Source organism: Heterodontus francisci, unplaced genomic scaffold, assembly GCF_036365525.1.
Source record: "Heterodontus francisci isolate sHetFra1 unplaced genomic scaffold, sHetFra1.hap1 HAP1_SCAFFOLD_786, whole genome shotgun sequence".
NCBI classification, from domain to species: domain Eukaryota; kingdom Metazoa; phylum Chordata; class Chondrichthyes; order Heterodontiformes; family Heterodontidae; genus Heterodontus; species Heterodontus francisci.
The window spans coordinates 289,377-317,248 of record NW_027142184.1 but is presented as its reverse complement, the minus strand read 5'-3'; the positions used below and the strand labels follow the sequence as shown (position 1 = coordinate 317,248).

At 52.4% G+C, this 27,872-nt stretch overlaps 1 protein-coding gene across 2 annotated transcripts in view; it reads right to left on the bottom strand.

Annotated features, from left to right (window-relative positions):
* cmtr1 (cap methyltransferase 1) overlaps positions 1-27,872 on the bottom strand; it is a 224,636-nt gene that overhangs the window by 90,359 nt on the left and 106,405 nt on the right. For both annotated transcript variants that reach the window (XM_068028382.1, XM_068028383.1), the window contains 5 exons: positions 17,882-17,950; positions 6,264-6,395; positions 5,101-5,226; positions 822-913; positions 628-696 (listed from right to left, as the gene is read on the bottom strand). In XM_068028382.1, coding sequence (XP_067884483.1) covers positions 628-696; positions 822-913; positions 5,101-5,226; positions 6,264-6,395; positions 17,882-17,950 — 488 coding nt within the window. The remainder of the gene's footprint in view (positions 1-627; positions 697-821; positions 914-5,100; positions 5,227-6,263; positions 6,396-17,881; positions 17,951-27,872) is intronic.

The window sequence follows — 27,872 nt, the reverse complement described above, 5'->3', positions numbered from 1 at the left end:
CTCAGTCCCTCACTGGATTGGGGGAGATGGGGGCGGGGAGAGAGTTGGGGAAGGACGGGGAGTGAGTCAGTATGAGTGTTGTTCCTCTATCACTCAGTCCCTCACTGGATTGGGGGAGATGGGGGCGGGGAGAGAGTTGGGGAGGGACGGGGAGTGAGTCAGTATGAGTGTTGTTCCTCAATCACTCAGTCCCTCACTGGATTGGGGGAGATGGGGGCGGGGAGAGAGTTGGGGAAGGACGGGGAGTGAGTCAGTATGAGTGTTGTTCCTCTATCACTCAGTCCCTCACTGGATTGGGGGAGATGGGGGCGGGGAGAGAGTTGGGGAGGGACGGGGAGTGAGTCAGTGTGAGTGTTGCTCCTCAATCACTCAGTCCCTCACTGGATTGGGGGAGATGGGGGCGGGGAGAGAGTTGGGGAGTGAGTCAGTATGAGTGTTGCTCCTCAATCACTCAGTCCCTCACTGGATTGGGGGAGATGGGGGCGGGGAGAGAGTTGGGGAGTGAGTCAGTATGAGTGTTGCTCCTCAATCACTCAGTCCCTCACTGGATTGGGGGAGATGGGGGCGGGGAGAGAGTTGGGGAGTGAGTCAGTATGAGTGTTGCTCCTCTATCACTCAGTCCCTCACCGGATTGGGTTCATGTCGGATCGGCTGCGTTTCGATACGGCTTTGACAAACTTCTCTGCCATCTGAATTCTGAAACACAGCAAAAACCAAGTTATAAACACTGCAATTTCCCTTCACCTTTCCCCCCAGATCACCCCATCACCCGACCTGACCTGTTTGATGAACCTGTGAGTCAACACAATAACCTCACTGACCTCTGGTTGAAGTGCTGTTCTCGGATATCTGACCCATTCAGAATCAGGGCGTCGAGGATATGGATCGAGCTGATCCGACGCTGGGCTTTCCCCTAAAACCAGATGACAGAAGAATTACACACAGCACAGAACCAAATTACCCGAGGGATCACCAAAACCCGGGAGCCGTGGGATCACCTAGCCCCGGGAGCCGAGGGATCACCGAGCCCCGGGAGCCGAGGGATCACCGAGCCCCGGGAGCCGAGGGATCTCCGAGCCCCGGGAACCGAGGGATCTCCGAGCCCCGGGAGCCGAGGGATCACCGAGCCCCGGGAGCCGTGGGATCACCGAGCCCCGGGAGCCGTGGGATCACCGAGCCCCGGGAGCCGAGGGATCACCGAGCCCCGGGAGCCGAGGGATCACCGAGCCCCGGGAGCCGAGGGATCTCCGAGCCCCGGGAGCCGAGGGATCACCGAGCCCCGGGAGCCGAGGGATCACCGAGCCCCGGGAGCCGAGGGATCACCGAGCCCCGGGAGCCGAGGGATCACCGAGCCCCGGGAGCCGTGGGATCACCGAGCCCCGGGAGCCGAGGGATCTCCGAGCCCCGGGAGCCGAGGGATCTCCGAGCCCCGGGAGCCGAGGGATCACCGAGCCCCGGGAGCCGAGGGATCTCCGAGCCCCGGGAGCCGTGAGATCTCCGAGCCCCGGGAGCCGTGGGATCACCGAGCCCCGGGATCACCAAGCCCAGGGAGCCGAGGGATCACCGAACCCCGGGAGCCGAGGGATCACCAAAACCCGGGAGCCGTGGGATCACCTAGCCCCGTGAGCCGAGGGATCACCGAGCCCCGGGAGCCGAGGGATCAACGAGCCCCGGGAGCCGTGGGATCACCGAGCCCCGGGAGCCGAGGGATCACCGAGCCCCGGGAGCCGTGGGATCACCAAAACCCGGGAGCCGTGGGATCACCGAGCCCCGGGAGCCGTGGGATCACCGAGCCCCGGGAGCCGAGGGATCACCGAGCCCCGGGAACCGAGGGATCACCGAGCCCCGGGAGCCGAGGGATCTCCGAGCCCCGGGAGCCGAGGGATCACCGAGCCCCGGGAGCCGAGGGATCACCGAGCCCCGGGAGCCGAGGGATCACCGAGCCCCGGGAGCCGAGGGATCTCCGAGCCCCGGGAGCCGAGGGATCTCCGAGCCCCGGGAACCGAGGGATCTCCGAGCCCCGGGAACCGAGGGATCTCCGAGCCCCGGGAGCCGAGGGATCACCGAGCCCCGGGAGCCGAGGGATCACCGAGCCCCGGGAGCCGAGGGATCTCCGAGCCCCGGGAGCCGAGGGATCACCGAGCCCCGGGAGCCGTGGGATCACCGAGCCCCGGGATCACCAAGCCCAGGGAGCCGAGGGATCACCGAACCCCGGGAGCCGAGGGATCACCGAGCCCCGGGAGCCGAGGGATCACAGAGCCCCGGGAGCCGAAAGATCACCGAGCCCCGGGAGCCGAAAGATCACCGAGCCCCGGGAGCCGAGGGAATCACCGAGCCCCGGGAGCCGAGGGAATCACCGAGCCCCGGGAGCCGAGGGATCTCCGAGCCCCGGGAGCCGAGGGATCTCCGAGCCCCGGGAGCCGAGGGATCTCCGAGCCCCGGGAGCCGAGGGATCTCCGAGCCCCGGGAGCCGAGGGATCTCCGAGCTCCGGGAGCCGAGGGATCTCCGAGCCCCGGGAGCCGAGGGATCTCCGAGCCCCGGGAGCCGAGGGATCTCCGAGCCCCGGGAGCCGAGGGATCTCCGAGCCCCGGGAGCCGAGGGATCTCCGAGCCCCGGGAGCCGAGGGATCTCCGAGCCCCGGGAGCCGAGGGATCTCCGAGCCCCGGGAGCCGAGGGATCTCCGAGCCCCGGGAGCCGAGGGATCTCCGAGCCCCGGGATCACAGAGCCCAGGGAGCCGAGGGATCACCGAGCCCCGGGATCATCGAGCCCAGGGAGCCGAGGGATCACCGAGCCCAGGGAGCCGAGAGATCACCGAGCCCCGGGAGCCGAGGGATCTCCGAGCCCCGTGAGCCGAGGGATCTCCGAGCCCCGGGAGCCGAGGGATCTCCGAGCCCCGGGAGCCGAGGGATCTCCGAGCCCCGGGAGCCGAGGGATCTCCGAGCCCCGGGATCACAGAGCCCAGGGAGCCGAGGGATCACCGAGCCCCGGGATCACCGAGCCCAGGGAGCCGAGGGATCACCGAGCCCAGGGAGCCGAGAGATCACCGAGCCCTGGGAGCTGAGGGATCACCGAGCCCAGGGAGCCGAGGGATCACCGAGCCCCGGGAGCCGAGGGATCACTGAGCCCCGGGAGCCGAGGGATCACCGAGCCCCGGGAGCCGAGGGATCACCGAGCCCCGGAAGCTGAGGGATCCCCGAGCCCAGGGAGCCGAGGGATCTCCGAGCCCCGGGATCACCTAGCCCCGGGAGCCGAGGGATCTCCGAGCCCCGGGAGCCGAGGGATCTCGGAGCCGAGGGATCACTGAACCCCGGGAGCCGAGGGATCTCCGAGCCCCGGGCGCCTAGGGATCACCGAGCCCCGGGAGCCGAGGGATCACCGAGCCCCGGGAGCCGAGGGATCACCCAACCCCGGGAGCCGAGGGATCTCCGAGCCCCGGGAGCCGTGGGATCTCCGAGCCCCGGCAGCCGAGGGATCTCCGAGCCCAGGGAGCCGAGGGATCTCCGAGCCCAGGGAGCCGAGGGATCTCCGAGCCCAGGGAGCCGAGGGATCTCCGAGCCCAGGGAGCCGAGGGATCTCCGAGCCCCGGGAGCCGAGGGATCTCCGAGCCCCGGGAGCCGAGGGATCTCCGAGCCCCGGGATCACCTAGCCCCGGGAGCCGAGGGATCTCCGAGCCCCGGGATCACCTAGCCCCGGGAGCCGAGGGATCTCCGAGCCCCGGGAGCCGAGGGATCACCGAACCCCGGGTGCCGAGGGATCTCCGAGCCCCGGGAGCCGAGGGATCACCTAGCCCCGGAAGCCGAGGGATCACCGAGCCCCGGGAGCCGAGGGATCACCGAGCCCCGGGAGCCGAGGGATCACCCAACCCCGGGAGCCGAGGGATCTCCGAGCCCCGGGAGCCGAGGGATCTCCGAGCCCCGGGAGCCGAGGGATCTCCGAGCCCCGGCAGCCGAGGGATCTCCGAGCCCCGGCAGCCGAGGGATCTCCGAGCTCCGGGAGCCGAGGGATCTCCGAGCCCCGGGAGCCGAGGGATCACCGAGCCCCGGGAGCCGAGGGATCTCCGAGCCCCGGGAGCCGAGGGATCTCCGAGCCCCGGGAGCCGAGGGATCTCCGAGCCCCGGGAGCCGAGGGATCACCGAGCCCCGGGAGCCAAGGGATCACCGAGCCCCAGGAGCCGAGGTATCTCCAAGCCCCGGCAGCCGAGGGATCACCGAGCCCCGGGAGCCGAGGGATCTCCGACCCCCGGGAGCCGAGGGATCACCGAACACCGGGAGCCGAGGGATCACCGAACACCGGGAGCCGAGGGATCACCGAACCCCGGGAGCCGAGGGATCACCGAACCCCGGGAGCCGAGGGATCACCGAACCCCGGGAGCCGAGGGATCACCGAACCCCGGGAGCCGAGGGATCACCGAACCCCGGGAGCCGAGGGATCACCGAACCCCGGGAGCCGAGGGATCACCGAACCCCGGGAGCCGAGGGATCACCGAACCCCGGGAGCCGAGGGATCACCGAGCCCCGGGAGCCGAGGTATCTCCGAGCCCCGGCAGTCGAGGGTTCACCGAGCCCCGGGAGCCGAGGGATCGCCGAACCCCGGGAGCCGAGGGAGCGCCGAGCCCCGGGAGCCGAGGGAGCGCCGAGCCCCGGGAGCCGAGGGAGCGCCGAGCCCCGGGAGCCGAGGGAGCGCCGAGCCCCGGGAGCCGAGGGAGCGCCGAGCCCCGGGAGCCGAGGGAGCGCCGAGCCCCGGGAGCCGAGGGAGCGCCGAGCCCCGGGAGCCGAGGGAGCGACGAGCCCCGGGAGCCGAGGTATCTCCAAGCCCCGGCAGCCGAGGGATCAGCGAGCCCCGGGAGCCGAGGTATCTCCAAGCCCCGGGAGCCGAGGGATCACCGAGCCCCGGGAGCCGAGGGATCACTGAGCCCCGGGAGCCGAGGGATCACCGAGCCCCGGGAGCCGAGGGATCACCGAGCCCCGGGAGCCGAGGGATCACCAAACCCCACTAAGTCCATGGTCAGTCTGTGCTCTGACTTCAAAGTGTTGCCTCACATCTCTCCGCACTGTACTCAGCCACACTTTGCTTAACTGACCTGATTCTCCATCCTCACCTCTCCTTTCAGCTCCTGTATGATTTCCACCAGCAGCAGCGTGTCTCTCGGTAACTCAGTCTTGAAACTCTCCAACTTCTTCCAACGTATCGGCATCCCACCATCCGACAGGTAGATCTGGCACTTCTACACACAAACAGAACACGCCTCAGACATTCTCAACATCACACAGAAATCACAGTAACTGTTGTATCAATAACCTTCCTTCCATCGCATGGGAACGCCATCCCCTCCAAGTCACACACCATCCTGACTTGGAACTATATCACCGTTCCTTCACTGTCGCTGGGTCAAAATCCTGGAACTCCCTTCCTAACAGCACTGTGGGTGTACCTACCCCACATGGACTGCAGTGGTTCAAGAAGGCAGCTCACCACCACCTTCTCAAGGGCAATTAGGGATGAGTAATAAAGGCTGGCCTTGCCAGTGATGCGATATGCTGTGAATGGAAAATTCATTTTTGTTAATGGCAGGCCAGACTAATCACAGCATGAGGTCTCGAAAGCCCAAGGTGTTTGCTGGGTGAATGGTGAAGGTCATCCTGCTCCCCCACAGATGCTGAGAGATTGTTTCCTTTGGCAAGACAGTCTAGAGCGAGGGTACACAGTCTCAGGAAAAGTGGTCAAGCATTCAGAACTGAGTTTTTTTTTTATTCATTCCAGGCCAGCATTTATTACCCATCCCTAATTACCCTTGAGAAGGTGGGGGTGAGCTGCCTTCTTGAACCACTGCAGTCCATGTGGGGTAGGTACACCCAGAGTGCTGTTAGGAAGGGAGTTCCAGGATTTTGACCCAGCGACAGTGAAGGAACGGTGATATAGTTCCAAGTCAGGATGGTGTGTGACTTGGAGGGGAACTTGCAGGTGGTTGTGTTCCCATGTATTTGCTGCCCTTGTCCTTCTAGTTGGTAGAGGTCACAGGTGAGTAGAAATGTCTTCACTCAGAGGGTTGTGAATCTTAGGAATTCTCAAGTCAGAGATGGATCGATTTTTGGGCATCAAAGACACAAGGGAGAAATGGATCAGACGGGAAACTGGGAATTGAGGGAGCGGAAAAGCCATTCTCTGACCGTACACCAAAGCAGAAGGGGTGTGTGGAACCATGTGGCCTAATCCTGCTCCTATACAAGAGGTCCTGATGCCCTTATTCTCAAATGTACTTACCCCCATTCCCAGTAGGAAGTGCTGCTGTCCACCGGCAACCATACATCGATAGTCTAAGACGTGGCTGATTTTCTCAATGCTCTGCGCAGACAGCAGGGTGGGCTTGTAACTGAATGTCTCTGGGTCAGTGCCCTGCAGAGAGGAATGCAAAATATGTAACCAACAGAGCTGACACAGGTTCACTGTCAGAGAGCCACAAATATATAACCAACAGAGCTGGCACAGGTTCACTGTCAGAGAGCTACAAATATATAACCAACAGAGCTGACACAGGTTCACTGTCAGAGATCCTCAAATATATAACCAACAGAGCTGGCACAGGTTCACTGTCAGAGAGCTACAAATATATAACCAACAGAGCTGGCACAGGTTCACTGTCAGAGAGCTACAAATATATAACCAACAGAGCTGGCACAGGTTCACTGTCAGAGAGCTACAAATATATAACCAACAGAGCTGACACAGGTTCACTGTCAGAGATCCTCAAATATATAACCAACAGAGCTGGCACAGGTTCACTGTCAGAGATCCTCAAATATATAACCAACAGAGCTGGCACAGGTTCACTGTCAGAGAGCTACAAATATATAACCAACAGAGCTGACACAGGTTCACTGTCAGAGAGCTACAAATATATAACCAACAGAACTGGCACAGGTTCACTGTCAGAGAGCTACAAATATATAACCAACAGAGCTGGCACAGGTTCACTGTCAGAGATCCTCAAATATATAACCAACAGAGCTGGCACAGGTTCACTGTCAGAGATCCTCAAATATATAACCAACAGAGCTGGCACAGGTTCACTGTCAGAGAGCTACAAATATATAACCAACAGAGCTGACACAGGTTCACTGTCAGAGAGCTACAAATATATAACCAACAGAGCTGACACAGGTTCACTGTCAGAGAGCTACAAATATATAACCAACAGAGCTGACACAGGTTCACTGTCAGAGAGCTACAAATATATAACCAACAGAGCTGGCACAGGTTCACTGTCAGAGATCCTCAAATATATAACCAACAGAGCTGGCACAGGTTCACTGTCAGAGAGCTACAAATATATAACCAACAGAGCTGGCACAGGTTCACTGTCAGAGAGCTACAAATATATAACCAACAGAACTGGCACAGGTTCACTGTCAGAGAGCTACAAATATATAACCAACAGAGCTGGCACAGGTTCACTGTCAGAGATCCTCAAATATATAACCAACAGAGCTGGCACAGGTTCACTGTCAGAGATCCTCAAATATATAACCAACAGAGCTGGCACAGGTTCACTGTCAGAGAGCTACAAATATATAACCAACAGAACTGGCACAGGTTCACTGTCAGAGAGCTACAAATATATAACCAACAGAGCTGGCACAGGTTCACTGTCAGAGAGCTACAAATATATAACCAACAGAGCTGGCACAGGTTCACTGTCAGAGAGCCACAAATATATAACCAACAGAGCTGGCACAGGTTCACTGTCAGAGAGCTACAAATATATAACCAACAGAGCTGGCACAGGTTCACTGTCAGAGAGCTACAAATATATAACCAACAGAGCTGACACAGGTTCACTGTCAGAGAGCTACAAATATATAACCAACAGAGCTGGCACAGGTTCACTGTCAGAGAGCTACAAATATATAACCAACAGAGCTGACACAGGTTCACTGTCAGAGAGCTACAAATATATAACCAACAGAGCTGGCACAGGTTCACTGTCAGAGAGCCACAAATATATAACCAACAGAGCTGGCACAGGTTCACTGTCAGAGAGCTACAAATATATAACCAACAGAGCTGACACAGGTTCACTGTCAGAGAGCTACAAATATATAACCAACAGAGCTGACACAGGTTCACTGTCAGAGAGCTACAAATATATAACCAACAGAGCTGGCACAGGTTCACTGTCAGAGAGCCACAAATATATAACCAACAGAGCTGGCACAGGTTCACTGTCAGAGAGCTACAAATATATAACCAACAGAGCTGGCACAGGTTCACTGTCAGAGAGCTACAAATATATAACCAACAGAGCTGGCACAGGTTCACTGTCAGAGAGCTACAAATATATAACCAACAGAGCTGGCACAGGTTCACTGTCAGAGATCCTCAAATATATAACCAACAGAACTGGCACAGGTTCACTGTCAGAGATCCTCAAATATATAACCAACAGAGCTGACACAGGTTCACTGTCAGAGAGCTACAAATATATAACCAACAGAGCTGGCACAGGTTCACTGTCAGAGATCCTCAAATATATAACCAACAGAGCTGGCACAGGTTCACTGTCAGAGAGCTACAAATATATAACCAACAGAGCTGGCACAGGTTCACTGTCAGAGAGCTACAAATATATAACCAACAGAGCTGGCACAGGTACACTGTCAGAGAGCTACAAATATATAACCAACAGAGCTGGCACAGGTTCACTGTCAGAGAGCTACAAATATATAACCAACAGAGCTGGCACAGGTTCACTGTCAGAGATCCTCAAATATATAACCAACAGAGCTGGCACAGGTTCACTGTCAGAGAGCTACAAATATATAACCAACAGAGCTGGCACAGGTACACTGTCAGAGAGCTACAAATATATAACCAACAGAGCTGGCACAGGTTCACTGTCAGAGAGCTCCAAATATATAACCAACAGAGCTGGCACAGGTTCACTGTCAGAGATCCTCAAATATATAACCAACAGAGCTGGCACAGGTTCACTGTCAGAGAGCTACAAATATATAACCAACAGAGCTGGCACAGGTTCACTGTCAGAGAGCTACAAATATATAACCAACAGAGCTGGCACAGGTACACTGTCAGAGAGCTACAAATATATAACCAACAGAGCTGGCACAGGTTCACTGTCAGAGAGCTACAAATATATAACCAACAGAGCTGGCACAGGTTCACTGTCAGAGAGCTACAAATATATAACCAACAGAGCTGGCACAGGTACACTGTCAGAGAGCTACAAATATATAACCAACAGAGCTGGCACAGGTTCACTGTCAGAGAGCTACAAATATATAACCAACAGAGCTGACACAGGTTCACTGTCAGAGAGCTCCAAATATATAACCAACAGAGCTGGCACAGGTTCACTGTCAGAGAGCTACAAATATATAACCAACAGAGCTGGCACAGGTTCACTGTCAGAGATCCTCAAATATATAACCAACAGAGCTGGCACAGGTTCACTGTCAGAGATCCTCAAATATATAACCAACAGAGCTGACACAGGTTCACTGTCAGAGAGCTACAAATATATAACCAACAGAGCTGGCACAGGTTCACTGTCAGAGAGCTACAAATATATAACCAACAGAGCTGGCACAGGTACACTGTCAGAGAGCTACAAATATATAACCAACAGAGCTGGCACAGGTTCACTGTCAGAGAGCTACAAATATATAACCAACAGAGCTGGCACAGGTTCACTGTCAGAGATCCTCAAATATATAACCAACAGAGCTGGCACAGGTTCACTGTCAGAGATCCTCAAATATATAACCAACAGAGCTGGCACAGGTTCACTGTCAGAGATCCTCAAATATATAACCAACAGAGCTGACACAGGTTCACTGTCAGAGATCCTCAAATATATAACCAACAGAGCTGACACAGGTTCACTGTCAGAGAGCTACAAATATATAACCAACAGAGCTGGCACAGGTTCACTGTCAGAGATCCTCAAATATATAACCAACAGAGCTGGCACAGGTTCACTGTCAGAGATCCTCAAATATATAGCCAACAGAGCTGGCACAGGTTCACTGTCAGAGATCCTCAAATATATAACCAACAGAGCTGGCACAGGTTCACTGTCAGAGATCCTCAAATATATAACCAACAGAGCTGGCACAGGTTCACTGTCAGAGAGCTACAAATATATAACCAACAGAGCTGGCACAGGTTCACTGTCAGAGATCCTCAAATATATAACCAACAGAGCTGGCACAGGTTCACTGTCAGAGATCCTCAAATATATAACCAACAGAGCTGGCACAGGTTCACTGTCAGAGATCCTCAAATATATAACCAACAGAGCTGGCACAGGTTCACTGTCAGAGAGCTACAAATATATAACCAACAGAGCTGGCACAGGTTCACTGTCAGAGATCCTCAAATATATAACCAACAGAGCTGGCACAGGTTCACTGTCAGAGAGCTACAAATATATAACCAACAGAGCTGGCACAGGTTCACTGTCAGAGATCCTCAAATATATAACCAACAGAGCTGGCACAGGTTCACTGTCAGAGATCCTCAAATATATAACCAACAGAGCTGGCACAGGTTCACTGTCAGAGAGCTACAAATATATAACCAACAGAGCTGGCACAGGTTCACTGTCAGAGATCCTCAAATATATAACCAACAGAGCTGGCACAGGTTCACTGTCAGAGATCCTCAAATATATAACCAACAGAGCTGGCACAGGTTCACTGTCAGAGAGCCGCAAATATATAACCAACAGAGCTGGCACAGGTTCACTGTCAGAGAGCCACAAATATATAACCAACAGAGCTGGCACAGGTTCACTGTCAGAGAGCCACAAATATATAACCAACAGAGCTGGCACAGGTTCACTGTCAGAGAGCTACAAATATATAACCAACAGAGCTGACACAGGTTCACTGTCAGAGAGCTACAAATATATAACCAACAGAGCTGACACAGGTTCACTGTCAGAGAGCTACAAATATATAACCAACAGAGCTGGCACAGGTTCACTGTCAGAGAGCCACAAATATATAACCAACAGAGCTGGCACAGGTTCACTGTCAGAGAGCTACAAATATATAACCAACAGAGCTGACACAGGTTCACTGTCAGAGAGCTACAAATATATAACCAACAGAGCTGGCACAGGTTCACTGTCAGAGAGCTACAAATATATAACCAACAGAGCTGGCACAGGTTCACTGTCAGAGATCCTCAAATATATAACCAACAGAACTGGCACAGGTTCACTGTCAGAGATCCTCAAATATATAACCAACAGAGCTGACACAGGTTCACTGTCAGAGAGCTACAAATATATAACCAACAGAGCTGGCACAGGTTCACTGTCAGAGATCCTCAAATATATAACCAACAGAGCTGGCACAGGTTCACTGTCAGAGAGCTACAAATATATAACCAACAGAGCTGGCACAGGTTCACTGTCAGAGAGCTACAAATATATAACCAACAGAGCTGGCACAGGTACACTGTCAGAGAGCTACAAATATATAACCAACAGAGCTGGCACAGGTTCACTGTCAGAGAGCTACAAATATATAACCAACAGAGCTGGCACAGGTTCACTGTCAGAGAGCTACAAATATATAACCAACAGAGCTGGCACAGGTTCACTGTCAGAGATCCTCAAATATATAACCAACAGAGCTGGCACAGGTTCACTGTCAGAGAGCTACAAATATATAACCAACAGAGCTGGCACAGGTTCACTGTCAGAGAGCTACAAATATATAACCAACAGAGCTGGCACAGGTACACTGTCAGAGAGCTACAAATATATAACCAACAGAGCTGGCACAGGTTCACTGTCAGAGAGCTACAAATATATAACCAACAGAGCTGGCACAGGTTCACTGTCAGAGAGCTACAAATATATAACCAACAGAGCTGGCACAGGTACACTGTCAGAGAGCTACAAATATATAACCAACAGAGCTGGCACAGGTTCACTGTCAGAGAGCTACAAATATATAACCAACAGAGCTGACACAGGTTCACTGTCAGAGAGCTCCAAATATATAACCAACAGAGCTGGCACAGGTTCACTGTCAGAGAGCTACAAATATATAACCAACAGAGCTGGCACAGGTTCACTGTCAGAGATCCTCAAATATATAACCAACAGAGCTGACACAGGTTCACTGTCAGAGATCCTCAAATATATAACCAACAGAGCTGACACAGGTTCACTGTCAGAGAGCTACAAATATATAACCAACAGAGCTGGCACAGGTTCACTGTCAGAGAGCTACAAATATATAACCAACAGAGCTGGCACAGGTACACTGTCAGAGAGCTACAAATATATAACCAACAGAGCTGGCACAGGTTCACTGTCAGAGAGCTACAAATATATAACCAACAGAGCTGGCACAGGTTCACTGTCAGAGATCCTCAAATATATAACCAACAGAGCTGGCACAGGTTCACTGTCAGAGATCCTCAAATATATAACCAACAGAGCTGGCACAGGTTCACTGTCAGAGATCCTCAAATATATAACCAACAGAGCTGGCACAGGTTCACTGTCAGAGATCCTCAAATACATAACCAACAGAGCTGGCACAGGTTCACTGTCAGAGATCCTCAAATATATAACCAACAGAGCTGACACAGGTTCACTGTCAGAGATCCTCAAATATATAACCAACAGAGCTGACACAGGTTCACTGTCAGAGAGCTACAAATATATAACCAACAGAGCTGGCACAGGTTCACTGTCAGAGATCTACAAATATATAACCAACAGAGCTGGCACAGGTTCACTGTCAGAGAGCTACAAATATATAACCAACAGAGCTGGCACAGGTTCACTGTCAGAGATCCTCAAATATATAACCAACAGAGCTGGCACAGGTTCACTGTCAGAGATCCTCAAATATATAACCAACAGAGCTGGCACAGGTTCACTGTCAGAGATCCTCAAATATATAACCAACAGAGCTGGCACAGGTTCACTGTCAGAGAGCTACAAATATATAACCAACAGAGCTGGCACAGGTTCACTGTCAGAGATCCTCAAATATATAACCAACAGAGCTGGCACAGGTTCACTGTCAGAGATCCTCAAATATATAACCAACAGAGCTGGCACAGGTTCACTGTCAGAGAGCTACAAATATATAACCAACAGAGCTGGCACAGGTTCACTGTCAGAGATCCTCAAATATATAACCAACAGAGCTGGCACAGGTTCACTGTCAGAGAGCTACAAATATATAACCAACAGAGCTGGCACAGGTTCACTGTCAGAGAGCTACAAATATATAACCAACAGAGCTGGCACAGGTTCACTGTCAGAGATCCTCAAATATATAACCAACAGAGCTGACACAGGTTCACTGTCAGAGAGCTACAAATATATAACCAACAGAGCTGGCACAGGTTCACTGTCAGAGATCCTCAAATATATAACCAACAGAGCTGGCACAGGTTCACTGTCAGAGATCCTCAAATATATAACCAACAGAGCTGGCACAGGTTCACTGTCAGAGAGCTACAAATATATAACCAACAGAGCTGGCACAGGTTCACTGTCAGAGATCCTCAAATATATAACCAACAGAACTGGCACAGGTTCACTGTCAGAGAGCTCCAAATATATAACCAACAGAGCTGGCACAGGTTCACTGTCAGAGAGCCGCAAATATATAACCAACAGAGCTGGCACAGGTTCACTGTCAGAGAGCTACAAATATATAACCAACAGAGCCGGCACAGGTTCACTGTCAGAGATCCTCAAATATATAACCAACAGAGCTGGCACAGGTTCACTGTCAGAGAGCTACAAATATATAACCAACAGAGCTGGCACAGGTTCACTGTCAGAGAGCCGCAAATATATAACCAACAGAGCTGGCACAGGTTCACTGTCAGAGAGCTACAAATATATAACCAACAGAGCCGGCACAGGTTCACTGTCAGAGAGCTACAAATATATAACCAACAGAGCTGGCACAGGTTCACTGTCAGAGAGCTACAAATATATAACCAACAGAGCTGGCACAGGTTCACTGTCAGAGATCCTCAAATATATAACCAACAGAGCTGACACAGGTTCACTGTCAGAGAGCTACAAATATATAACCAACAGAGCTGGCACAGGTTCACTGTCAGAGAGCTACAAATATATAACCAACAGAGCTGGCACAGGTTCACTGTCAGAGAGCTACAAATATATAACCAACAGAGCTGGCACAGGTTCACTGTCAGAGAGCCACAAATATATAACCAACAGAGCTGGCACAGGTTCACTGTCAGAGATCCTCAAATATATAACCAACAGAGCTGGCACAGGTTCACTGTCAGAGAGCTACAAATATATAACCAACAGAGCTGGCACAGGTTCACTGTCAGAGATCCTCAAATATATAACCAACAGAGCTGACACAGGTTCACTGTCAGAGAGCTACAAATATATAACCAACAGAGCTGGCACAGGTTCACTGTCAGAGATCCTCAAATATATAACCAACAGAGCTGGCACAGGTTCACTGTCAGAGATCCTCAAATATATAACCAACAGAGCTGGCACAGGTTCACTGTCAGAGAGCTACAAATATATAACCAACAGAGCTGGCACAGGTTCACTGTCAGAGATCCTCAAATATATAACCAACAGAACTGGCACAGGTTCACTGTCAGAGAGCTCCAAATATATAACCAACAGAGCTGGCACAGGTTCACTGTCAGAGAGCCGCAAATATATAACCAACAGAGCTGGCACAGGTTCACTGTCAGAGAGCTACAAATATATAACCAACAGAGCCGGCACAGGTTCACTGTCAGAGATCCTCAAATATATAACCAACAGAGCTGGCACAGGTTCACTGTCAGAGAGCTACAAATATATAACCAACAGAGCTGGCACAGGTTCACTGTCAGAGAGCCGCAAATATATAACCAACAGAGCTGGCACAGGTTCACTGTCAGAGAGCTACAAATATATAACCAACAGAGCCGGCACAGGTTCACTGTCAGAGAGCTACAAATATATAACCAACAGAGCTGGCACAGGTTCACTGTCAGAGAGCTACAAATATATAACCAACAGAGCTGGCACAGGTTCACTGTCAGAGATCCTCAAATATATAACCAACAGAGCTGACACAGGTTCACTGTCAGAGAGCTACAAATATATAACCAACAGAGCTGGCACAGGTTCACTGTCAGAGAGCTACAAATATATAACCAACAGAGCTGGCACAGGTTCACTGTCAGAGAGCTACAAATATATAACCAACAGAGCTGGCACAGGTTCACTGTCAGAGAGCCACAAATATATAACCAACAGAGCTGGCACAGGTTCACTGTCAGAGATCCTCAAATATATAACCAACAGAGCTGGCACAGGTTCACTGTCAGAGAGCCACAAATATATAACCAACAGAGCTGGCACAGGTTCACTGTCAGAGAGCCACAAATATATAACCAACAGAGCTGGCACAGGTTCACTGTCAGAGAGCTACAAATATATAACCAACAGAGCTGGCACAGGTTCACTGTCAGAGATCCTCAAATATATAACCAACAGAGCTGGCACAGGTTCACTGTCAGAGAGCTACAAATATATAACCAACAGAGCTGGCACAGGTTCACTGTCAGAGATCCTCAAATATATAACCAACAGAGCTGGCACAGGTTCACAGTCAGAGATCCTCAAATATATAACCAACAGAGCTGACACAGGTTCACTGTCAGAGAGCTACAAATATATAACCAACAGAGCTGGCACAGGTTCACTGTCAGAGAGCTACAAATATATAACCAACAGAGCTGGCACAGGTTCACTGTCAGAGTGCTACAAATATATAACCAACAGAGCTGGCACAGGTTCACTGTCAGAGAGCTACAAATATATAACCAACAGAGCTGGCACAGGTTCACTGTCAGAGAGCCACAAATATATAACCAACAGAGCTGGCACAGGTTCACTGTCAGAGAGCTACAAATATATAACCAACAGAGCTGGCACAGGTTCACTGTCAGAGAGCTACAAATATATAACCAACAGAGCTGGCACAGGTTCACTGTCAGAGAGCGGGGACGGCATCATGACCATGAAACAGGTTTAGTTTGAGAACAATCATGTACATGGGGTCATGACCTCATTGCTGGGCAAATTATTGGAATCTATTCTGAGACACAGGATAAACTGTCATTTCGAAAGGCAGAGGTTACTCAAGGATAGTCAGCATGGATTTAGATTAGATTAGATTAGAGATACAGCACTGAAACAGGCCCTTTGGCCCACCGAGTCTGTGCCGAACATCAACCACCCATTTATACTAATCCTACACTAATCCCATATTCCTACCAAACATCCCCACCTGTCCCTATATTTCCCTACCACCTACCTATACTAGGGACAATTTATAATGGCCAATTTACCTATCAACCTGCAAGTCTTTTGGCTTGTGGGAGGAAACCGGAGCACCCGGAGGAAACCCACGCAGACACAGGGAGAACTTGCAAACTCCACACAGGCAGTAACCGGAATCGAACCCGGGTCCCTGGAGCTGTGAGGCTGCAGTGCTAACCACTGCGCCACTGTGCCGCCCTTGTTAAGGGAAGATCTTGTTTGACCAAATTGATTGGATCTTTTGAAGAAGTAACAAGGAAGATAGATGAGGGTAGTGCAGTTGATGTAGTCTACATGGAATGTCGCAAGGATTTTGACAAGGCCCCACATGGCAGACTGGTTAAAAAAGTTAAATCCCATGGGATCCAGGGAAATGCAGCAAGGTGGATACAAAATTGGCTCAGTGGCAGGAAACAAAGGGTAATTGTTGACGGGTGTTTTTGCGACTGGAGGGATGTTTCCAGTGGCGTTCTGCAGGGCTCAGTACTGGGTCCCCTGCTTTTTGTAGCATTTATTAACTATTTAGACGTAAATGTAGGGGGCATGATCAAGAAGTTTGCAGACGACACAAAGATTGGCCATGTGGTAGATAGCGAGGAGGATAGTTGTAGGCTGCAGGAAGATATTGATGGTCTGGTCAGATGGGCAGAAAAGTTGCAAAATGAATTCAACTTGGAGAAGTGTGAGGTGATGCATTTGGGGAGGTCAAACAAGGCAAAAGAATACACGATTAATGGGAAAATACTGAGAAGTGTAGAGGAAGTGAGGGACGTTGGAGTGAATGTCCACAGATCCCTGAAGGAATCAGGACAGGTCGATAAGGTGGTTAAGAAGGCATATGGAATCCTTTCCTTTATTAACCGAGGTATAGAATACAAGAGCAGGGAGGTTATGCTGGAACTGTATAACTCATTGGTTAGGCCACAACTTGAGTACTGTGTGCAGTTCTGGTCACCTCATTACAGAAAGGATGTAATTGCACTATCGAGGGTACAGAGGAGATTTACGAGGATGTTGCCAGGACTGGAAAAATGCAGCTTATAAGGAAAGATTGGATAGGCTGGGGTTGTTCTCCTTGGAACAGAGAAGGCTGAGGGGAGATCTGATTGAAATGTATAAAATTGTGAGGGGCCTGGATAGAGTGGAGGTGAAGGGTCAATTCACCTTAGCAGAGAGGTCAGTGACGAGGGAGCAGAGATTTAAAGTGATTGGTAGAAAGATTAGAGGGAGATGAGGAAAAATCTTTTCACCCAAAGGGCGGTTATGGTCTGGAACTCACTGCCTGAAAGGGTAGTTGAGGCAGGAACCCTCAACTCATTTCAAAGGAAGGTGGGATTAGAATAGGTGGTTGTTTTTCGGCCGGTTCAGACACGATGGGCCAAGTGGCCTCTTTCTGTGCCTTAAACTTTCTATGATTCTCTGACCCTGAGACAGAGCGAGTGTGAGGACAGGGCCAAGACCCTGGCACAGTAACAGGAGGTGAGGTAATGTAAACCTGACAAACCTGAATCAGCTCGTAGAACTTGCTTTTGGGGTCAATCGTGCTTGGAGCAATGCGTGCCTCGTCTGGGATCTGTGGAGTCAAAAGGGAGTCTTCATTAGTGAAAATAATGAGGAGGAGGAGCAGTGAGGGGCCGATTAAGTGATCACGGTGGACGAGAGGGAGTTTTTTTTATTCATTCATGAGATGTGGGTGTCACTGGCAAGGCCAGCATTTATTGCCCATCCCTAATTACCCTTGAGAAGGTGGTGGTGAGCTGCCTTCTTGAACCACTGCAGTCCATGTGGTGTAGGTACACCCACAGTGCTGTTAGGAAGGGAGTTCCAGGATTTTGACCCAGCGACAGTGAAGGAACGGCGATATAGTTCCAAGTCAGGATGGTGTGTGACTTGGAGGGGAACTTGCAGGTGGTGGTGTTCCCATGCATTTGCAGCCCTTGTCCTTCTAGTCGGTAGAGGTCACGGGTTTGGAAGGTGCTGTCGAAGGAGCCTTGGTGCATTGCTGCAGTGCATCTTTATAGATGGTACACACTGCTGCCACTGTGTGTCGGTGGTGGAGGGAGTGAATGTTAGTGGATGGGGTGCCAATCAAGCAGGCTGCTTTGTCCTGGATGGTGTCGAGCTTGTTGAGTGTTGTTGGAGCTGCACCCATCCAGGCAAGTGGAGAGTATTCCATCACACTCCTGACTTGTGCCTTGTAGATGGTGGCCAGGCTTTGGGGAGTCAGGAGGTGAGTTACTCGCCTCAGGATTCCTAGCCTCTGACCTGCTCTTGTAGCCACGGTATTTATATGGCTACTTCAGTTCAGTTTCTGGTCAATGGTAACCCCCAGGATGTTGATAGTGGGGGATTCAGTGATGGTAATGCCATTGAATGTCAAGGGGAGATGGTTAGATTCTCTCTTGTTGGAGATGGTCATTGCCTGGCACTTGTGAGGTGCGAATGTTACTTGCCACTTATCAGCCCAAGCCTGGATATTGTCCAGGTCTTGCTGCATTTCTACACGGACTGCTTCAGTATCTGAGGAGTCACGAATGGTGCTGAACATTGTGCAATCATCAGTGAACATCCCCACTTCTGACCTTATGATTGAAGGAAGGTCATTGATGAAGTAGCTGAAGATGGTTGGGCCGAGGACACTACCCTGAGGAACTCCTACAGTGATGTCCTGGAGCTCAGATGATTGACCTCCAACAACCACAACCATCTTCCTTTGCGCTAGGTATAACTCCAACCAGTGGAGAGTTACATAAGAACATTAGAAATAGGAGCAGGAGTAGGCCATTCAGCCCCTCAAGCCTGCCCCACCATTCAGTAAGATCATGGCTGATCTGTCCCAGGCCTCAACTCCTCTTTCGGGCCTGCTCCGCAGAACCCTCAACTCCCAGAGATTTCATAAATCTATCTACCACCTCCTTAAATACATTTAGTGACCTCGACTCCACAACTCTCTGAGGTAGAGAATTCCAGAGATTCACCACCCTCTGAGAGAAGAAATCCCTTCACATCCACTCACTCCCACCCTCACTGCTACCTTCCCTCAGCCACTCACTCCCACCCTCACTCGCGCCTTCCCTCAGCCACTCACTCCCACCCTCACTGCTGCCTTCCCTCCGCCACTCACTCCCACCCTCACTGCTACCTTCCCTCAGCCACTCACTCCCACCCTCACTGCTGCCTTCCCTCAGCCACTCACTCCCACCCTCACTGCTACCTTCCCTCAGCCACTCACTCCCACCCTCACTGCTACCTTCCCTCAGCCACTCACTCCCACCCTCACTCGCGCCTTCCCTCAGCCACTCACTCCCACCCTCACTGCTGCCTTCCCTCAGCCACTCACTCCCACCCTCACTCGCGCCTTCCCTCAGCCACTCACTCCCACCCTCACTGCTACCTTCCCTCAGCCACTCACTCCCATCCTCACTGCTGCCTTCCCTCAGCCACTCACTCCCACCCTCACTCGCGCCTTCCCTCAGCCACTCACTCCCACCCTCACTCGCGCCTTCCCTCAGCCACTCACTCCCACCCTCACTGCTACCTTCCCTCAGCCACTCACTCCCACCCTCACTGCTGCCTTCCCTCAGCCACTCACTCCCACCCTCACTGCTGCTTTCCCTCAGCCACTCACTCCCACCCTCACTGCTACCTTCCCTCAGCCACTCACTCCCACCCTCACTCGCGCCTTCCCTCAGCCACTCACTCCCACCCTCACTCGCGCCTTCCCTCAGCCACTCACTCCCACCCTCACTGCTGCCTTCCCTCAGCCACTCACTCCCACCCTCACTGCTGCCGTCCCTCAGCCACTCACTCCCACCCTCACTGCTGCCTTCCCTCAGCCACTCACTCCCACCCTCACTCGCGCCTTCCCTCAGCCACTCACTCCCACCCTCACTGCTGCCTTCCCTCAGCCACTCACTCCCACCCTCACTCGCGCCTTCCCTCAGCCACTCACTCCCACCCTCACTGCTACCTTCCCTCAGCCAATCACTCCCACCCTCACTGCTGCCTTCCCTCATCCACTCACTCCCACCCTCACTCGCGCCTTCCCTCATCCACTCACTCCCACCCTCACTGCTGCGTTCCCTCATCCACTCACTCCCACCCTCACTCGCGCCTTCCCTCATCCACTCACTCCCACCCTCACTCCCGCCCTCACTGCTGCCTTCCCTCTGCCACTCACTCCCACCCTCACTGCTGCCTTCCCTCATCCACTCACTCCCACCCTCACTGCTGCTTTCCCTCAGCCTCCCACTCCCACCCTCACTGTTGCCTTCCCTCATCCACTCACTCCCACCCTCACTCGCGCCTTCCCTCAGCCACTCACTCCCACCCTCACTCGCGCCTTCCCTCAGCCACTCACTCCCACCCTCACTGCTGCTTTCCCTCAGCCTCCCACTCCCACCCTCACTGTTGCCTTCCCTCATCCACTCACTCCCACCCTCACTCGCGCCTTCCCTCATCCACTCACTCCCACCCTCACTCCCGCCCTCACTGCTGCCTTCCCTCTGCCACTCACTCCCACCCTCACTGCTGCCTTCCCTCATCCACTCACTCCCACCCTCACTGCTGCTTTCCCTCAGCCTCCCACTCCCACCCTCACTGTTGCCTTCCCTCATCCACTCACTCCCACCCTCACTCGCGCCTTCCCTCAGCCACTCACTCCCACCCTCACTCGCGCCTTCCCTCAGCCACTCACTCCCACCCTCACTGCTGCTTTCCCTCAGCCTCCCACTCCCACCCTCACTGTTGCCTTCCCTCATCCACTCACTCCCGCCCTCACTCGCGCCTTCCCTCATCCACTCACTCCCACCCTCACTGCTGCCTTCCCTCAGCAACTCACACCCACCCTCACTCGCGCCTTCCCTCATCCACTCACTCCCACCCTCACTCGCGCCTTCCCTCAGCCACTCACTCCCACCCTCACTCGCGCCTTCCCTCAGCCACTCACTCCCCCCTCACTGCTGCCTTCCCTCAGCCACTCACTCCCACCCTCACTGTTGCCTTCCCTCAGCCACTCACTCCGAAACTCACTGCTGCCTTCCCTCATACACTCACTCCCGCCCTCACTCGCGCCTTCCCTCATCCACTCACTTCCACCCTCACTGCTGCCTTCCCTCAGCCACTCACTCCCACCCTCACTGCTGCCGTCCCTCAGCCACTCACTCCCACCCTCACTGCTGCCGTCCCTCAGCCACTCACTCCCACCCTCACTGCTGCCGTCCCTCAGCCACTCACTCCCACCCGCACTGCTGCCTTCCCTCAGCCACTCACTCCCACCCTCACTGCTGCCTTCCTCAGCCACTCACTCCCACCCTCACTGCTGCCTTCCCTCATCCACTCACTCCCACCCTCACTCGCGCCTTCCCTCATCCACTCACTCCCACTCTCAATGCTGCGTACCCTCATCCACTCACTCCCACCCTCACTCCCACCCTCACTCCCGCCCTCCCTCATCCACTCACTCCCACCCTCACTGCTGCCTTCCCTCAGCCACTCACTCCGACCCTCACTGCTGCCTTCCCTCATCCACTCACTCCCACCCTCACTGCTGCTTTCCCTCAGCCTCCCACTCCCACCCTCACTGTTGCCTTCCCTCATCCACTCACTCCCACCCTCACTCGCGCCTTCCCTCATCCACTCACTCCCACCCTCACTCGCGCCTTCCCTCAGCCACTCACTCCCACCCTCACTCGCGCCTTCCCTCAGCCACTCACTCCCACCCTCACTCGCGCCTTCCCTCAGCCACTCACTCCCACCCTCACTGCTGCTTTCCCTCAGCCTCCCACTCCCACCCTCACTGTTGCCTTCCCTCATCCACTCACTCCCGCCCTCACTCGCGCCTTCCCTCAGCCACTCACTCCCACCCTCACTCGCGCCTTCCCTCAGCCACTCACTCCCCCCTCACTGCTGCCTTCCCTCAGCCACTCACTCCCACCCTCACTGTTGCCTTCCCTCAGCCACTCACTCCGAAACTCACTGCTGCCTTCCCTCATACACTCACTCCCGCCCTCACTCGCGCCTTCCCTCATCCACTCACTCCCACCCTCACTGCTGCCTTCCCTCAGCCACTCACTCCCACCCTCACTGCTGCCGTCCCTCTGCCACTCACTCCCACCCTCACTGCTGCCGTCCCTCAGCCACTCACTCCCACCCTCACTGCTGCCGTCCCTCAGCCACTCACTCCCACCCTCACTGCTGCCTTCCCTCAGCCACTCACTCCCACCCTCACTGCTGCCGTCCCTCATCCACTCACTCCCACCCTCACTGCTGCCTTCCCTCAGCCTCCCACTCCCACCCTCACTCCCACCTTCCCTCAGCCACTCACTCCCACCCTCACTGCTGCCGTCCCTCAGCCACTCACTCCCACCCTCACTCGCGTCTTCCCTCAGCCACTCACTCCCACCCTCACTCGCGCCTTCCCTCAGCCACTCATTCCCACCCTCACTAGCGCCTTCCCTCAGCCACTCACTCCCACCCTCACTCGCGCCTTCCCTCAGCCACTCACTCCCACCCTCACTCGCGCCTTCCCTCAGCCACTCACTCCCACCCTCACTGCTGCCTTCCCTCAGCCACTCACTCCCACCCTCACTGCTGCCTTCCCTCAGCCACTCACTCCCACCCTCACTGCTGCCGTCCCTCAGCCACTCACTCCCACCCTCACTGCTGCCGTCCCTCAGCCACTCACTCCCACCCTCACTGCTGCCTTCCCTCAGCCACTCACTCCCACCCTCACTGCTGCCGTCCCTCATCCACTCACTCCCACCCTCACTGCTGCCTTCCCTCAGCCTCCCACTCCCACCCTCACTCCCACCTTCCCTCAGCCACTCACTCCCACCCTCACTGCTGCCGTCCCTCAGCCACTCACTCCCACCCTCACTCGCGTCTTCCCTCAGCCACTCACTCCCACCCTCACTTGCGCCTTCCCTCAGCCACTCACTCCCACCCTCACTCGCGCCTTCCCTCAGCCACTCACTCCCACCCTCACTGCTGCCTTCCCTCAGCCACTCACTCCCACCCTCACTGCTGCCTTCCCTCAGCCACTCACTCCCACCCTCACTGCTGCCTTCCCTCAGCCACTCACTCCCACCCTCACTGCTGCCTTCCCTCAGCCACTCACTCCCACCCTCACTGCTGCCGTCCCTCAGCCACTCACTCCCACCCTCACTGCTGCCTTCCCTCAGCCACTCACTCCCACCCTCACTGCTGCCTTCCCTCAGCCACTCACTCCCACCCTCACTGCTGCCTTCCCTCAGCCACTCACTCCCACCCTCACTGCTGCCTTCCCTCAGCCACTCACTCCCACCCTCACTGCTGCCTTCCCTCAGCCACTCACTCCCACCCTCACTGCTGCCTTCCCTCAGCCACTCACTCCCACCCTCACTGCTGCCTTCCCTCAGCCACTCACTCCCACCCTCACTGCTGCCTTCCCTCAGCCACTCACTCCCACCCTCACTGCTGCCTTCCCTCAGCCACTCACTCCTGCTCTCGCCACTTGCCCACCTTGCCAACTGTCTGTAATTTTGTTGAGGTTTCAGTCAGCTCCACCTTTATTCCGGGCAGCTGCCTGAAATGTGCACCGTGCGGTATTGACAAGAGACAGTATAGTCAGACAGATACTGTTCTCTGTAGCCGCGACCGGGAGCTCAGAACGATGTGTTGCCTGCCCGATGTCAGGGTTAAGGACATCGTCTTGAAACTGGAGGGGAACCTGCAGTGGGAGGAGCAGGATCCAGTTGTCCTGGTCCATGTGGGAACCAACGACAAAAGTAGAACCAGAAATGAATTTCTGCTTAGAGAATTTGCGTAGTTTGGGTTCAAACTAAAACACAGACCATCAAAGGTAATCATCTCCGATTGTTACCTGAGACACGTGCAAATTGGCACAGGGTCAAGCAGATAAAGAAATAAACGCTTGGCTCAAAGAGTGGCGTGGGAGGAAGGAGTTGCAGAACTGACTAGGGATAAGCTATCATACATCTCAGATCGTTAATGAACAGGGTTAATATACAATGTATTCATAAAAGATCCACTGAGAAATAGTGATCATAATAACATTGAATTTCATGTTCAGTTTGAAAGTGACACCTTTCAATGACAAACAAGAATCTTAAACTTAACAAAGCCAATTACGAAGGTATGAGGGGAGAAGTGGCTAATGTTAATTGGGTAAATAGACTGGAAGGTATGAGGGGAGAAGTGGCGAAGGTTAATTGGGTAAATAGACTGGAAGGTATGAGGGGAGAAGTGGCTAATGTTAATTGGGTAAATAGACTGGAAGGTATGAGGGGAGAAGTGGCGAAGGTTAATTGGGTAAATAGACTGGAAGGTATGAGGGGAGAAGTGGCTAAGGTTAATTGGGTAAATAGACTGGAAGGTATGAGGGGAGAAGTGGCTAATGTTAATTGGGTAAATAGACTGGAAGGTATGAGGGGAGAAGTGGCTAAGGTTAATTGGGTAAATAGACTGGAAGGTATAAGGGGAGAAGTGGCTAATGTTAATTGGGTAAATAGACTGGAAGGTATGAGGGGAGAAATGGCTAAGGTTAATTGGGTAAATAGACTGGAAGGTATGAGGGGAGAAGTGGCTAAGGTTAATTGGGTAAATAGACTGGAAGGTATGAGGGGAGAAGTGGCTAAGGTTAATTGGGTAAATAGACTGGAAGGTATAAGGGGAGAAGTGGCTAATGTTAATTGGGTAAATAGACTGGAAGGTATGAGGGGAGAAATGGCTAAGGTTAATTGGGTAAATAGACTGGAAGGTATGAGGGGAGAAGTGGCTAAGGTTAATTGGGTAAATAGACTGGAAGGTATGAGGGGAGAAGTGGCTAAGGTTAATTGGGGAAATAGACTGGAAGGTATGAGGGGAGAAGTGGCTAAGGTTAATTGGGTAAATAGACTGGAAGGTATGAGGGGAGAAGTGGCAAAGGTTAATTGGGTAAATAGACTGGAAGGTATGAGGGGAGAAGTGGCTCAGGTTAATTGGGTAAATAGACTGGAAGGTATGAGGGGAGAAGTGGCTAAGGTTAATTGGGTAAATAGACTGGAAGGTATGAGGGGAGAAGTGGCTAATGTTAATTGGGTAAATAGACTGGAAGGTATGAGGGGAGAAGTGGCTAAGGTTAATTGGGTAAATAGACTGGAAGGTATGAGGGGAGAAGTGGCTAATGTTAATTGGGTAAATAGACCGGAAGGTATGAGGGGAGAAGTGGCTAAGGTTAATTGGGTAAATAGACTGGAAGGTATGAGGGGAGAAGTGGCTAAGGTTAATTGGGTAAATAGACTGGAAGGTATGAGGGGAGAAGTGGCTAATGTTAATTGGGTAAATAGACTGGAAGGTATGAGGGGAGAAGTGGCTAAGGTTAATTGGGTAAATAGACTGGAAGGTATGAGGGGAGAAGTGGCTAAGGTTAATTGGGTAAATAGACTGGAAGGTATGAGGGGAGAAGTGGCTAAGGTTAATTGGGTAAATAGACTGGAAGGTATAAGGGGAGAAGTGGCTAAGGTTAATTGGGTAAATAGACTGGAAGGTATGAGGGGAGAAGTGGCTAAGGTTAATTGGGTAAATAGACTGGAAGGTATGAGGGGAGAAGTGGCTAAGGTTAATTGGGTAAATAGACTGGAAGGTATGAGGGGAGAAGTGGCTAAGGTTAATTGGGTAAATAGACTGGAAGGTATGAGGGGAGAAGTGGCTAATGTTAATTGGGTAAATAGACTGGAAGGTATGAGGGGAGAAGTGGCTAAGGTTAATTGGGTAAATAGACTGGAAGGTATGAGGGGAGAAGTGGCTAAGGTTAATTGGGTAAATAGACTGGAAGGTATGAGGGGAGAAGTGGCTAAGGTTAATTGGGTAAATAGACTGGAAGGTATAAGGGGAGAAGTGGCTAAGGTTAATTGGGTAAATAGACTGGAAGGTATGAGGGGAGAAGTGGCTAAGGTTAATTGGGTAAATAGACTGGAAGGTATAAGGGGAGAAGTGGCTAAGGTTAATTGGGTAAATAGACTGGAAGGTATGAGGGGAGAAGTGGCTAATGTTAATTGGGTAAATAGACTGGAAGGTATGAGGGGAGAAGTGGCTAATGTTAATTGGGTCAATCGACTGGAAGGTATGAGGGGAGAAGTGGCTAAGGTTAATTGGGTAAATAGACTGGAAGGTATGAGGGGAGAAGTGGCTAAGGTTAATTGGGTAAATAGACTGGAAGGTATGAGGGGAGAAGTGGCTAATGTTAATTGGGTAAATAGACTGAAAGGTATGAGGGGAGAAGTGGCTCAGGTTAATTGGGTAAATAGACTGGAAGGTATGAGGGGAGAAGTGGCTAAGGTTAATTGGGTAAATAGACTGGAAGGTATGAGGGGAGAAGTGGCTAATGTTAATTGGGTAAATAGACTGGAAGGTATGAGGGGAGAAGTGGCTAATGTTAATTGGGTAAATAGACTGGAAGGTATGAGGGGAGAAGTGGCTAATGTTAATTGGGTAAATAGACTGGAAGGTATGAGGGGAGAAGTGGCTAAGGTTAATTGGGTAAATAGACTGGAAGGTATGAGGGGAGAAGTGGCTAAGGTTAATTGGGTAAATAGACTGGAAGGTATGAGGGGAGAAGTGGCTAAGGTTAATTGGGTAAATAGACTGGAAGGTATGAGGGGAGAAGTGGCTAAGGTTAATTGGGTAAATAGACTGGAAGGTATGAGGGGAGAAGTGGCTAATGTTAATTGGGTAAATAGACTGGAAGGTACGAGGGGAGAAGTGGCTAAGGTTAATTGGGTAAATAGACTGGAAGGTATGAGGGGAGAAGTGGCTAAGGTTAATTGGGTAAATAGACTGGAAGGTATAAGGGGAGAAGTGGCTAAGGTTAATTGGGTAAATAGACTGGAAGGTATGAGGGGAGAAGTGGCTAAGGTTAATTGGGTAAATAGACTGGAAGGTATGAGGGGAGAAGTGGCTAAGGTTAATTGGGTAAATAGACTGGAAGGTATGAGGGGAGAAGTGGCTAAGGTTAATTGGGTAAATAGACTGGAAGGTATAAGGGGAGAAGTGGCTAAGGTTAATTGGGTAAATAGACTGGAAGGTATGAGGGGAGAAGTGGCTAAGGTTAATTGGGTAAATAGACTGGAAGGTATAAGGGGAGAAGTGGCTAAGGTTAATTGGGTAAATAGACTGGAAGGTATGAGGGGAGAAGTGGCTAAGGTTAATTGGGTAAATAGACTGGAAGGTATAAGGGGAGAAGTGGCTAAGGTTAATTGGGTAAATAGACTGGAAGGTATGAGGGGAGAAGTGGCTAAGGTTAATTGGGTAAATAGACTGGAAGGTATGAGGGGAGAAGTGGCTAATGTTAATTGGGTCAATCGACTGGAAGGTATGAGGGGAGAAGTGGCTAAGGTTAATTGGGTAAATAGACTGGAAGGTATGAGGGGAGAAGTGGCTAAGGTTAATTGGGTAAATAGACTGGAAGGTATGAGGGGAGAAGTGGCTAAGGTTAATTGGGTAAATAGACTGGAAGG